At 34.8% G+C, this 14,265-nt stretch overlaps 2 protein-coding genes across 2 annotated transcripts; one reads left to right on the top strand and one right to left on the bottom strand.

Moving 5' to 3' along the window:
• Nucleotides 1-989: 989 nt before the first annotated feature.
• LOC123865227 (FAD-dependent oxidoreductase domain-containing protein 1-like) lies at nt 990-4,960 on the bottom strand. The gene is made up of 6 exons (XM_045906193.1): nt 4,428-4,960; nt 3,399-3,702; nt 2,972-3,308; nt 2,533-2,758; nt 1,961-2,075; nt 990-1,231 (listed from the first exon to the last, which is right to left on the bottom strand). The coding sequence occupies exons 1-6, from the start codon at nt 4,701-4,703 to the stop codon at nt 1,092-1,094; spliced, it is 1,398 nt and encodes a 465-aa protein (XP_045762149.1). The 5' UTR covers nt 4,704-4,960; the 3' UTR covers nt 990-1,091.
• A 187-nt stretch (nt 4,961-5,147) lies between these two features.
• LOC123864160 (ATP-dependent RNA helicase DHX33-like) lies at nt 5,148-12,402 on the top strand. Its single transcript, XM_045904468.1, has 13 exons — nt 5,148-5,307; nt 5,410-5,671; nt 6,511-6,720; nt 7,266-7,488; nt 7,913-8,097; nt 8,460-8,535; nt 8,635-8,822; nt 9,155-9,328; nt 9,671-9,795; nt 10,886-11,010; nt 11,127-11,291; nt 11,574-11,702; nt 12,110-12,402. Exons 2-13 carry the CDS (start codon nt 5,418-5,420, stop codon nt 12,383-12,385), a joined length of 2,130 nt encoding a protein of 709 aa, XP_045760424.1. The 5' UTR covers nt 5,148-5,307; nt 5,410-5,417; the 3' UTR covers nt 12,386-12,402.
• The last annotated feature ends 1,863 nt before the right edge of the window (nt 12,403-14,265 follow it).

Raw genomic sequence — 14,265 nt, 5'->3', positions numbered from 1 at the left:
TCGAGAATTCGTAAAAAAGAAAAAACGATCATATACCTACAGTTGCTTACAGCCTACACAATACACATGTTGGATTTAGCATTAGAATGCCTAAGAAAAAGACAGTTTTACGATTACTACGATTAAAGTGTTTAATTCATTCATCATATTTCATTTTTATTTACGATACCTTTGTGCCACCCCTGAATTTAAGAACGATTTTGGACAAAGTACGCCCTAACTTCGTCTACCTAAATAAAAGTATAAAATATATAAAATTAAAAGGCATTAAGATAGTGTATTTGGACTTTTGAATAATTTTATATTATTTATATTTTTTTGATAAAATTGGCATTATGTTTAAAATAAATTTCCTATGCATAGATGAAGTTTGGAATTTCACCTTAACTTCGTCTATTTTTTTAACGGTCATTAGCTTGCCTAAACTATAAACAGTAGGTACACTTTCATACACACATAAAAAGAACTATTACCATTGGACGCTGTTTGTCAGACATAACAGATTTTTTTACATCCGATTGGCGGAAAATTTGAAAAAACGGTCAAAAGCAGACGAAGTTAGGGAACTCTACGGTATAAGTTCTAAACATCCTGTGAGAACTGTTTGATTTTCCGGGATAAAAAGTTGCCTATGTCAATTACAGGGATGCAAGCTACCTCAGTACCAAATTTCATACAAATCGGTTAAGCGGATGGGTTTTAAGAAATCCCGTGGGAACTCTTTGATTTTCCGGGATAAAAAGTAGCCTATGTCCTTCCCCGGGATATAAGCTAACCCTGTACCGAATTTCGTCAGAATCGGTTTAACTGTTGAACCGTGAAAAGGTAGCAGACAGACAGACACACTTTCGCATTTATAATATTAGTATGGATTTCAAAACTGCTACTAAAGAAGCTGCGCTCCGCCATTTGTGCCCTGGCGCTTAGAGGCTACTGTTGTTCAGACTAATGCAAAGTGTGCCCAGCCTAAGAATTTTATTTTCCTTGAGTCCTTCGGTAGATTTAAATGCCACTACTGGTTCATTATTGTAAGACTCCAATAAAATACTCTGTTGTTTAATAAACTTAATTTTAATTAAACTTTTAATAAATTAATATACATTTGTTTCAATTAATGGCTCATTTATTAATATCCTATCAAATCCATATCTAGTGAAATCAATACCATTGTATTGGCAGTCTATAACTAGTTCCGCAATAGCTCTACCTATCCCAGGACTATGTTGAACACCTGCAACAATGGATTAATATCATAATACTTAAGCTTGTTCAAACATACACATTATTGTTGATTTGTTTCTTTTTAGGGTTCCGTACCTCAAATGGAAAAACGGAACCCTTATAGAATTACTTTGTTATCTGTCTGTCTGTCCATCCGTCCGTCGTGTCAGTCAAGAAAACCCATAGGGTACTTTCCGTTGATCTAGAATCATGAAATTTGGCAGGTAGGTAGGTCTTATAGCATAAGGAGTAAATCCGAAAACCGTAAATTTCTGGTCACATGATTTAAAAAAATCGAAGTTTAAATTTTAAAAGTAAGAAAACTACCAAGTGGGGTTCATATGAAAGGGCTTTACGTGTACATCATGAGTACGGAACCCTGAGTGCGCGAGTCTGACTCGCAGTTGGCCGGTTTCTCTTTCAATTATACTAACTGTCCAGAATTTTTGTTACATTTATAAAATAGGGTCAAAAAATGACTCGACTGACCTATTTTTTGTGTATAATTTATTTCAAGGAAGGTTTTGATAAGTGAGCTATTCTCAAAAAGATTGGACTTTTGTTTTGAGCTTGTCCTTTTTGGGATTTCTATTTACTGCCTCTTTATTGGTCCATTTTGAATCCCTTAATTTGAAGAGATAGGTACCACAAACTTGAGAATTGCTTGCATATTTTTTCATAATATTTAAGTGTGGTTAATTTTAGTGCAAAATGAATGAACAGCTGATATACCGGTTACCTTGTCTACCAAATCCTGCGGCAAAAATTAAATTGCTGTGGTATGGATGCGGGCCAATAATTCCAGTGTCATCATAGGTGTTGCAGTCTGTTAGCTCCGTTGAAACTACTTTTATCTAAAAAAAAAAACATTTAAATTTACTATATCTTCATTCTTCAGCCTTTTGTGGAACCTAAGCTTAATATGTCCTCCAAATAGAGCTGTGACATCATTAAAATCTATCAAGTTGTTGGGCCACAACAAAGCAATGGATTAGCAATAAATACATGTAATCTGAAAATCAACTATAATATACTAGAGGATGCCCGCGGCTTCGCCCGCGTGGATTTCGGTTTTTAAAATCCATTAGGAACTCTTTGATTTTCCGGGATAAAAAGTAGCCTATGGCCTTCCCCGGGATGTATCCTAAGTCTGTACCAAATTTCATTAAAATCGGTTCAGCGGTTGGGCCGTGAAAACGTAGCAGACAGACAGACAGACACACTTTCGCATTTATAATATTATAGTATGGATGAATTGTACTAGCTGCCACAACACCAATACAAATCTTGTTTCAAGAATTCTTCTCCTACCTCAGAATCTTTCAAATGAGGATATCTATTCACTAAGGATGCTTGGAAAACTTCAGTATCTGAATAACCGCTGTCTTGTCTAATAGAAGGTATTTGTCCACACAGTAGATTGTTCTGCAGACCATTTCTTCTCAACCATAAGCCACTTGTATCCATTACAAAGGGAGAATTCAATCCAACTGCCAAATCATTTTTTGCATTTTCTATAGAATATATGTTATATTCTCTGTAAAGTTAAAGTATAATATTTAAATTTTCTTTAAAACTAGCTGTAATAACTACATTATCATGACCCATTCTTTAAGTATATTTAATTAACATAAGGTTTTTATAGTGGCACTATTTGAAAACAATCTAATATAATTTTATTCCACTTGTCAGCTAGTGGTGATGATTCTGTTTATACTATAACAAACAAATATAATAGAGTATGCTTCACCTTTGTTCAATTGGCAAAGGTTCTTTCAGTAAGCCTTTTGATGTACCAATTTTTGCTAGCTTAGCAATATTGGTTGCCTCTGTTCCCGCAGCTATGACGCAGGCAGCAAACTTCAAATTGTGTATCTCACCATCATCAGTTTTGTAAAGTAATCTGTTTATCTTTTGAAATGAACCTGGTGTTATACCTTCCATTAATACATCTCTTTGTACTTCCATTTCAAACCCAATCATTTCAGACTTAATGAAATTTGCGCCAAGTTCTTGAGATTTCTGTATGTAGCCTCTAAGGAGTTCTGTAGCATTGAAGACACCTTCTGATTCAGTGCCGATACAGCCTAAAAATATAGGATTGTTATTGTTAATTTCAGTGACAAGAACTGGTTAGTAAAAAGTCCAGCTAAATGACTAATGTACTTATGTATTACCTAACTTGATATCTGATGTATTAATCCATGGATATCTGTCCTGTATTTCCTGAACTGTTAATAATTTGCTTCTTATACCATAATCTTTCTGTGCATCAACATTTTGTTCTAACTTTTCAACATATTTGTCGCTTGCTAGCAATAATTGCCCTATTGGACAGTATTGCAAATCAACATTATCACCTAAATATTCTTTTATGTTGCGAAAGAATTCTGCACTGAATTGTGAGAGATATATGTTTTCAGCTAATGAAAAATGTTGGGTCAGCACACCGTGTGATAACATCTTCTGTGTATTTGTATACTGAAAGAATGGAAAATAACAGAGTTTATTTTTGTAACATATAGAAAGCGCTTTTTCAACCAGAGTGTATGTAAAAAACTACCCAAGTGTGTATGGACATCATGATCATTAAATCAGTTCAGGAGCAGACTTGACATAAATATTGGCACAACATGTAGTATAACTGATATATAGGATCACTAAAAGAAGCAACTTATACTATTATCCATCCTTAGTTAAATTATGTGAAAGTGTGTATCTGTCTGTTAACTTTATGCTGCTCAACTGTAGATCCTATTTTGATGAAGATATATATAGTCTCAGAGGCATCCTAAATGTGGACATAGAATATATTTTTTTACACTGGAAAAACATAAATTCAACAATACTTAATTAAAACAAACCGGCTAAGTGCGAGTCAGACTCGCGCACAGAGGGTTCCATACTAAAGTCGTATTTTTTCAACATTTTGCGCAATAAATCAAAAACTATTATTCCAGGTTCCTAGGTCCACAGGAAGAACCCTATAGGTTTCTTGACAGACAAAAAACGAAGTGATCCTATAAGAGTTTCTTTTTTCCTTTCGAGGCATGAAACCCTAAAAATCTAAATCCTCATAAGCAATGTTCTGACTTCTGGGCAGCAACTGGTAAATAATAATTGAGTTTCCAAAATACTCCTTTGGTGTGGCATAATTGCTTTTGTTTGCTATAACTACAAAAAAGACGAAATTGGGTTTGACTTACCATGGGATCTTTTTCTAAAACAACTATAGATAATCCGTCACCCGCTCTAGTTTTGAGCCAATAGGCTGCTGAAGCCCCTATAAAACCCCCGCCAACAATAACAACATCTACATGTTCAGGGTAAACTGGATTTTTGTTCATATTAAGACTAGCTTTAACATCTTTAAATAATGTCTCCCATGTTCTAACGAAAGGGTTGCGATGCTCAACATAGTAGTTTTGAGATAAATGGAAACTTCTTTTTATATTTTTCATAAATATTCTAGGTAAAATCATTGTAGTTAAATCTATAATTTGACTATTTAGATACCAATAATGTTTTGGACTTTTAACGTTTTGGGACTTAATTCCGTATATATTCCTTTAGACACGACTTTTTATTTCAAAAGCAAGTACATTGTAGCTATGTTTTCGTTGCTTTGCTTTTTTTTAAGAGAATAGGTAATAATTATTTTATTTTATATTTTGGACAACGACAAATTATTACCTATTGAATTACTGATTGACAATTGACATTGTTGATATTTTGTGATTTGATTTGGTCTGTCTGTCTGTGATTTGATTGATCTATTACCTATCTATTATGAATTGAGTGAATCTATCATGTCTATGGAATGAGTGAATGCATTTCCGGATTCGTGGTCTGTGGTAGCAATGCAATCAATGTTGGTATGCTTGCTTCCATGTTGTTCTGTTTGCTATCTCGGGCACATGGCACATGGCACCACAGACCTAGTATTGATCGAAGCATGGAACTCTATAAGCTCAGAGATGCTTTGAGAAACCGGTTGGGGTTGGTCTGGGTCTGTACTCTGTGAGAGAAAACAAGAATCCAGAGCGCAGGAACGGGAAAAAAATTGCAAAAAATCAAGATTTTGAGGTTAGACCTTTATTTATATTTAATTTTTGAAATAAAGTGTGATTTTTATTGCCTTCTTATTATTTTCAAGATAGTTATTTATATAATTAAAATGTTTTATAGATAACAAAATGGATTCTAAGTACACTGCCTTCGGCAGGGAAAAAGAGCAGAAAAGCTCGTATGATTTGAAAGTTAAAAGATTAAAACTAAGCATTGAAAATAACGTAAAAAATAATACAGAAGCTGTGAAAAATTCTCGTTATAATGGTGTTAGTCAAGACTCTTGCAATGAATATAATGATATTTTATCCAACGATGTTACCGAGACTGAAGATTTGCAAGAAGCAAGAAAAACACTCCCTGTCTATCAAGTTAGAACCAGGTAATTTCTGTATTCGTTTTTAGTTTTTTATAATAGCTCGTGTTTTATATTTTTAACAGACTTTGCTATATTTAGGGTTGCTATAGATTGAATCACCAACATTTTGATTTAAGGGTGATGAAAGGAGGTAAAGGAGATAGTCTTGAAATCCTAGTTAAAATTTCACAGTGAGGAACCAAGTTTTTCAAAGTTATATTTAGGTAGGTAAGTACCTAGTTTGGTAAGTACTATTTTTAAGGCTATTTGTCACATATTATTTACTTTTGTTTAGATTTCAATTAGGTCTACCAAAATCACTACATTTTAACTTAAGTTCAGTATATTACCAAATAGCACCAAGTGCTTGATGAATATTCATCTTCTAATCTAACCTAACCTAACTTTATGTTTTGGCAAAATAAGTATTGATTGGTCACATTTACCAATAGAACTTATAGTTGCAGTGCAAACCTCTGTCCAGTGAATATTAACAAGTTATCATACAATTTTGAAAAAAAAATTGATTTCCTCATTGTGAAATTTTAACTAGGGTGTTAGGACCACCCCCTTTACCTCTCTTCATCCCCCCTTTAGTCAAATTAATGGTGACTCATTCTATAGTGGAACAGTGTATCTTGCAATACTTAATTAGCCGATGCCCACAAATTCGTCCAGACAGATTTAGTTTTTTAAAAATCTTGTAAGAACTTGGGTTTTCTGAGATAAAAGTATCCTATGTCCTTTCCCAGAATGAAAGCTATCCCCTTGCCAAATATTGAAAAATGTTCAGTGGTTTCGCTAAAAAGTAACAAACAGACAGTTCTTTTACATTTATTAATATTAGTATGGATATCTTACAGACTCCTAGAGGAGATAAGAAAACACAACACAATGATATTGCTTGGTGAAACAGGAAGTGGAAAAACAACACAAATCCCACAGATAATACATGAACATAGAATAGAGGGTAAGGGGTGTATAGCTGTGACACAGCCTCGTAGAGTTGCAGCAATCACCCTGGCTTTACGTGTGGCAGCAGAGACAAATAGTGAGATAGGATCAATTGTAGGGTAGGTATTTATTTATTTGTATTTGAAATAAAATGTTTTTTATTCAATAAAACTTACAAGAATTTTTGAATAGTCAAATGCATCAACCAATTTACATAAGGTTAGCTTGATTGAACCTGAATGTTGTGAGTCAGTTGAAGTCAGTCAAGATGGTACCAATTGAATAAAACTTAAGGTCAATAGTTTCTTTTTTTTTTAAAGTTGCATGTTAAAGATTATAACATTATGATCTTATTTTTATTACCACTTGGTATAATAATTTCAGATCACAGAACTAAATAAAGAAATAGAAATTGTATCATTTGTTTTTCCTGATTGCAGACCATGTGCCTGCTATTATGTAAAACAGTTTGTGCAACAATATACAATAATAATTCACATAAGCATATTTTTAGCGTGCAACACAGCATAAATCAAACTAATAGTGCAAATAAGGTCTAATTTTACAAGTGTGCAATGATGGGTCACTGCCCATCAGCACAGTGTAAATTAACCAATTATGTTTCTTTAAGACCTCTATACTTATTCTGATTTCATTGTGTCAGATATACAGTCAGATTTGAAGATGTGACAAGCCCACGGACAAAAATCAAGTACCTGACAGATGGTATGCTACTGAGAGAAGCAATGAATGATCCATTGCTGAAGAAATACTCTGTGATAATATTAGATGAAGCCCATGAACGCACAGTAAATACAGATGTACTTTTTGGTATTGTTAAACTGGCACAGAAAGAAAGGGACGAACAGAAAATAAACATATTAAAGGTACTTATATTTTTTTAAATAATGATTGTGTTACATAGTTCAATAAAAAAAGTTATTTAAAAGATCCTTATTAACGGATGTTTACTAAGGTACAATAAAAGATGTAGGGTAAAGTACAGTAACTAGTGTCCGGCTCCCAAACTAGGATTCTATATGTTATGGGAAGCCAATAATCATCAGTCTTTGCTGTAACTTGGATGTCACAGCAAGTCTGAAGTTTCTCTCTCTTAAGAGCTAAATTGCACTTTATTTTGCTGTAAAAAGAGTTGCTATTTATTTTAAACGTCTGGCCCTCTGGGGAATGGTTCTTCTGTACCTGGAACTGTTAAGTCATCTATGATGCACTAAATTATAACTTGCTTGTTTTAAGATATTTTTCAGGACATATTTTTTGTGAATTGGTAACAAAGGGTATCATTTTTAGGTCATCATAATGTCAGCAACAATGGATGTAGATGCATTTAGAAAGTATTACAACAATTGTCCAGTTATATATTTGGAAGGACGGACATATCCTGTGACCATCTACCATTCAAAGACTAAACATGAGGATTACCAATATGCTGCTGTGTGCACTATATTCCAATTACATGCAACAACTCCAGCTAAGTAAGTTAGCGTTACAAATATAATATTACTAGTTGATGAAAGCTCATGGGAACTCTGATTTTCCAGGATAAAAATAGCCTATGTTACTCTCCATCCTTGCAACTAGCTCTATGCTAAAAATCAAGTCGGTTAGTTGCTTAGTTAGGGCGTGAAGGTAGGACAAACAAACAACACACATTCATAAGTAGTTTTTTTTTAAGTATAGATTTTTGCCAAGTAAAATGTAATATGCAATTTTTAATACATAAAATAAAAAATATGATAATTCTTTTTTCGAATTACTAAGTACTCATTTAAGAAGTAGAAATTTAGTTATTTATATAAATAAATAATTTAGTAAATAACTTTGCTATTATTTCTAGCCACGATTTCCTTGTATTCCTCACTGGCCAGGAAGAAATAGAGACAGTTATGAGCAATATAAAACAAATAGCAAAAGTAAGTGTTATGTACAACTATTTTACTTATAATATATTATAACTATACACTTATAAGTATCCTATATAAATTATATGTATTACAGCTTCATAATTTCAGGAAGCTAAAGGCCCACAAATCAGGGTATGCCCCTTATATGCAGGGTTGCCAGCAGCAAAACAACTCCAGGTCTGGAAGAAGACTCCACCAGGAATGAGGAAGATTGTGTTGGCCACTAATATAGCGGAAGCGTCTGTCACTATCCCACAGATAAAATGTGTCATTGATACTGGTGTTGTAAAAGAAAGGTATGTGAGTATTTACAGTCATTTGTAATACTGCTTGTGAACTCCAAAAATTACATTATTTCATAGGAATATTACATTAGGTATTATTTAACAGGGTGCTATAGAAACATTTGCAAAGTATGAGGACTGTAGTTTTAGTTTTGCTATGTATTTACAAGGTCACAACTTACAACTAGATGTATCTACTTATAGACTCGATGTTGCTTGCAAGTTTTGAGGTCCTAAAAGTTTTATAACACTCAACTTTGTGTTATAATTTCTTTTTAAACCTATCATGTGAGATATCAAATGTAAGGGCTGCAGGCTAATTGAACCTGTAACGATTGTCTTAGGACATGGTGCACATCGACGGGCGCGGAGCGGCTGGTAGTGCGCGCGTGCTCGCAGGCGGCGGGCTGGCAGCGCGCGGGCCGCGCCGGCCGCACCGCCGCGGGCGCCGCTTACCGGCTCTACACCGCCGCCGACTTCGCCGCGAGGCAACACCATAACACGCCTGAGATCGTCAGGTGAGTGGTGCACATCGACGGGCGCATCAATGAATACGCCCTCCATCAACAATGGTACGAGTTTTGACAAAAAAAAGTCGTAGAGAAAGCTGGGAAAGTATCTCACCATCCCCAAACTAGAAAATGACCGCCGCCTTCCTGGAAGCTACCGACCTGCGAGTCTGCCGGTCGAGCAGTTTGGCTTTCGCAGCAATCACTCGTCACGCTCTGGCTAGCGAGATCATTCAACTATATTGCAACAGAGGGCAGTGCATCGGTCGGGGCCTTTCTCGATATATGTATTTTCTCGTGTATGGTACTCTGGTCACCTAGCATCTTTTTTAATAAACCTATTTGTTTTAGATGTCCCTTGACTTCCACAATGCTAATGTTAATTGCCGCAGGAATGGACCCCAGCACTTTTCCGTTATTGGATTCACCTCCTAGAGATTCAATACAAGCAGCTTTAGTTCTGTTGAAAGAAATAGGTAATTTATATTATAATTACAGTGTTAAACTTTTATACTGTTTTGATTAAGATATTGAAAGTTCAATTAGAAAAAGTTTAAAAATTGTATAGTTGTGTTCATTTGGTTAGGGAAGCCCAGAAGATTTGAATCCTAATTATTATTTTTAATATTATAAATGTGAAAGTGTGGATGTTTGGATGTTGACTACTGGACGGATTTGGCTCAAATTTGAAATAGAGATAGATTATACCCTGGATTAACATATAGGCTACTTTTTATCCTGGAAAATCAAACAGTTCCCGCGGGATTTTGAAAAACGTAAATTCACGCGGACGAAGTCGCGGGCATCAGCTAGTAAATAACAAATGATATTTATTTGCAAAAAAAATACTAACATAAATTTTTAACCATTAACTCTCATTCCTTTAAACATAACGTTATATTATTGTAACTGAACTCGTACAACAAATCACGAGGTGTTGTGCATAGTTTGTTGTTTTACCCATCTCAAGGCAATTTCATCTCACACCATTAGTTGCAGACCCTTTTCAAAGTAAGCGAGTTCGCGAGCTTTACTTGCAGTCTATCTTTACACCGGATTTATTTTGTTCTATTGATCTAAATGTATTTTTTATGCAGAGTAATAATCTGTTTCTATAGCCTTCTAAATAAATTAGTATTTGGAGATATTTTAAGCACAAAACAATACTTTTAAAATGTCTGATTTCCTATTGATATGCGAGTATAAAAAATACTACCTTAAATAAATAATTCTACCTTATGCCCGCGTCTTCGTCCGCGGGGGCAAATTTCAAACCCCTATTTTTCCCCTTTAGGGATTGAATTCTTAAAAATCCTTTTTTGGTCATAATAACTATCTGCCAAATTACAGACCGATCAGTCCAGTAGTTTGAGCTGTGCGTTGATAGATCAGTCAGTCAGTCAGGCAGTCAGTCAGCTTTTCTTTTTATACATACGGATAAAGAATAATATGAGTTTTATTCTTTATATACAGTATATTTTGTGAATATGTATACTGGGTTCTTTTGCTATTAATAAAAAAACTATAACCTAATTATTTTATTTACGATAGTAATATATTTTTCAGGTGCCGTAGATAGTGAAAATAATCCAGAACTGACTGTACTTGGGAAGAAAATGACCGCTTTTCCAATAGACCCCAAATATTCCAAAGTTCTGTTATGTGCCCCCGAATACGACTGCTTAGAAGAGGTAACAATGATTATATTATTCTATTAGATACATTATTATATAACCCAAGTAGAAATAAAGATAGAATAAGTGCTTTGTGGGCTCGATACGAATGTTCAGTCATATAATTTTTCCAGGCACTGAGTTTGGTCGCGGTAATGTCCAGTGAAAATGTGTTTCACACACCATTACACAAGAGGGAAGAAGCTTTGAAAGTGAAACAAAAATTTATATCGCCTCTCGGTGATCATATCACGCTTCTGAACGTGTATAAAGCGTTCTGTAAAGCCCCATTAAAAAAGGTACGTTGAAAATATAAAAACGCCCCGCACACCCGCACTGGGATAGTGCGGGGGTTGTGCGGGTGTGCTGGGCGTTCCCTTCCCGATTGCCATTTCAACCTGTCGCGTACTATAGGTAGGTATTCGCAATTTTATAAAATGAGCACGAATTTTCTTTCGACCCGTGGCTCTCGAGAACTTTGGGGTCCTTTGATCCATGGACCCGTGGCATTTTGCCCGGCTTGCCATCCTATTGTTACGCCACTGGATTTTAAGGTTTCAATGGACAATGTTTTATTTCAGCAATGGTGTCGAGAGAACTATTTGAATCACAAAAACTTGTCGTACGCATATGAGATACGTCATCAGTTGGTCGGCGTTTGTCAACGATTGAGCATGACTGTTACCAGCTGCGGAACTGCTATAGATCAGGTAACATTCTATATCTAAATTATAATTTCACTATGATGATTTGGAGTTCTTTTTGGAGTTTTAGATAACTTTAATAACAATAAGCTTGCAATGGAAAAAGCTGTGCTTAGAGTTTCTCAATTTTTTCATGATCAAATCAGAAATTAAGATGTGATGCATCAAAAAACAGTCACTTATGTTTGGAGCGCAGTAACCGGCCGTTAGTCTAAACATATAAAAGGAAAAGCTGACTGACTGATCTACCAACGCACAATTCAAAGTACTAGATGGATTGGGCTGAAATTTGGCATGCAGATATTTATTATCCGGTCAGAAAGAGGGTAAAATAGGGGTTTGTAATTGGAGTAGTGGACAAAGTCGCGGGCATGAGCTAGTTATTTATAAGGAAATTATATTATTTGTTACAGTTGTTAAAGTGTCTCCTAAGCGGACTTTATACCAACTGCGCCTGGGCGCGAACGGGCGCGGGCGGCGGAGGCCGCTACGTCACAAGCGCCGGAGTGGCCGCCATGTTGCATCCGTCGGGAGTGTTGCATTCCGTCCGACCCGCGCCACCAGCAGTACTGTACACGGAGTTGCTGCACACCAAGCGGTCGTACCTCGTTACCGTGTCCGCCATACAGCCTCAGTGGCTGCACCAAGTCGCTCCAGAGTATGCCCGCCGCTGCCGCGCCAATCGGTGACATCTGAATGCTAGTTCTAAAAGAAAACTATTTTTGCATAAAATATACGGAATTGCGTCGTGTTATTTGTATTTGAAAATAACGTTCATCCTGTACTAAATATTGTATAATTTTGTGCGAAATTTGAAGATAATTTTGCTAGTGTAATTGTTTACTTACACTACTAAACGATCCTACCGCGTCAGAGTCATCGAATAACTATGACACATGCATTCTAAATGGATTATTTTGGATTAATATGATGTATTTGTAACTTTGTATATTATAATTAATCATAAATAATTAAGTATGTTTAGTCTGTTCGTTTTAGTTTTCTTGTTATAATTAAGTTATAAATAGTAATAATTTTAACCTAAAGTTTTAATTTTTTTGTAAATAATATGTTATCAATTACTTATTATGATATAAGACAATTATGTTATCTTAATAGAAAATATGACTGTTAATATTGCAATGATGACTATTGTACTTAGATAATATATTGCCATTTAGTAGGAACTAAGTAATTATAAAAATACATGTGTAAGTTGTATATATTTAAAACTGGTCAAATGCATTTTAGAACACATAAAATCCAATGATACACTATGCTAGCTGTTGCTAAAACGGTCAGTATTTTTTTTCCAAAAACTGTCTTAAGAAAGCTCGTAATGGTATTAAAATAAGTACCTATTAATTAACAAAATATCACTTGAGGAGATAAATGATTTTTTTTCGACTCACGCTCTTCACGTTCAAAAGGCACTTAACTAAAGAGGATAAATAAACCATTGATGCCATGCCGTCGATTTGAACAAGTAGTCTGATAAACAGATCAATCACCTAATAAATAACTCTTCTACGTACTGACTGACTAACTGCAACCCTTCTGGACTGGACCAGACTGAAGCATTTTGATTATTTTATTCATTAATTTAAGAGTCCTTAAAATTTAAAATTAATTTTTCGCCCTTTTTTTGCAATATTAAAAAGAAAAAGATGCAGATATTCTAAATTTAGTTTAGAGAAAAACAGGAATCGATGACATCGTTGTGAATTTGTTTTAGTTTGAAAACTGGCTAAGATCTCTAAAATGTAATTGCCCAACAAGTGTATTTTGTATAATGTAAGTGTATTTTAAAATATTTTTGTAATACATTAAATAGAAATTAAATAAAAGTTGTTTTAATCATTACATGATTATGTATTATTTACTTATCTATCAATATCATGATGATTTACTACTTAGCAAATTGAATACATAGGCCTCTTAGGGCATTAATATATTTAACACATAATAAACCAACAGCAAGCACCGATAAAGTTTTATGTGGTAGTAAAAGACGACACGCCGGCAGACCTCGCCCTTCGATGTCATTGTGCTTCGTTTCAGATACCTACCTACTCCACTAAACCGTTTTGTGACGGAAATATAAAATTCTTTATTAAAGAAGTCATTTTAGTCTCCATAAACCATAAACTTCATTCTACTCGTCAACGTTAGGACAGGATATTATTTTGGTTTATAATGTAAAAACACATTCACAAAATACCGTATCGAATAACGGCTTCAAAATATTCACTTTCTAGGCACTACCTTCTGGAGGACTGCTTTACTTCACTCAGAAATATTTTTCTGGTCTAAGATCCCACTTAACGACGACCTTCACCTATCCGATAACCAGATGAAAGGTGGCTTTAAGGTTCCCTACCCGAAGACCTTAGGCCAACGGAACCCTAATTACTAAGCCTCCGCTGTCCGTCCGTCCGTCAGTCTGTCAGCAGGCTGTATCTCATGAACCGTAAAAGGTATAGAGTTGAAATTATCACCGAATGTGTATTTCTATTGCCGCTATGACAAATGATATAAAATTCAAAATGGTATCTATGAAAATTAACAA

The sequence above is a fragment of the Maniola jurtina genome, chromosome 1, assembly GCF_905333055.1.
Source record: "Maniola jurtina chromosome 1, ilManJurt1.1, whole genome shotgun sequence".
NCBI lineage: Eukaryota > Metazoa > Arthropoda > Insecta > Lepidoptera > Nymphalidae > Maniola > Maniola jurtina.
This window is presented reverse-complemented; position numbering and strand designations above follow the sequence as displayed.

Excerpts from the sequence above, each read along its gene's own strand:
- LOC123865227 (XM_045906193.1), bottom strand. The coding sequence starts at position 4,703 with ATGATTTTACCTAGAATATTTATGAAAAATATAAAAAGAAGTTTCCAT. Across the intron at positions 3,309-3,398 it reads TACATCAGATATCAAGTTAG|GCTGTATCGGCACTGAATCA; the intron begins GTAATACATAAG and ends CTATATTTTTAG. Across the intron at positions 2,076-2,532 it reads CTCATTTGAAAGATTCTGAG|ATAAAAGTAGTTTCAACGGA; the intron begins GTAGGAGAAGAA and ends TTTTTTTTTTAG.
- LOC123864160 (XM_045904468.1), top strand. The coding sequence starts at position 5,418 with ATGGATTCTAAGTACACTGCCTTCGGCAGGGAAAAAGAGCAGAAAAGC. Across the intron at positions 8,823-9,154 it reads ACTGGTGTTGTAAAAGAAAG|GACATGGTGCACATCGACGG; the intron begins GTATGTGAGTAT and ends CGATTGTCTTAG. Across the intron at positions 11,011-11,126 it reads AATACGACTGCTTAGAAGAG|GCACTGAGTTTGGTCGCGGT; the intron begins GTAACAATGATT and ends TAATTTTTCCAG.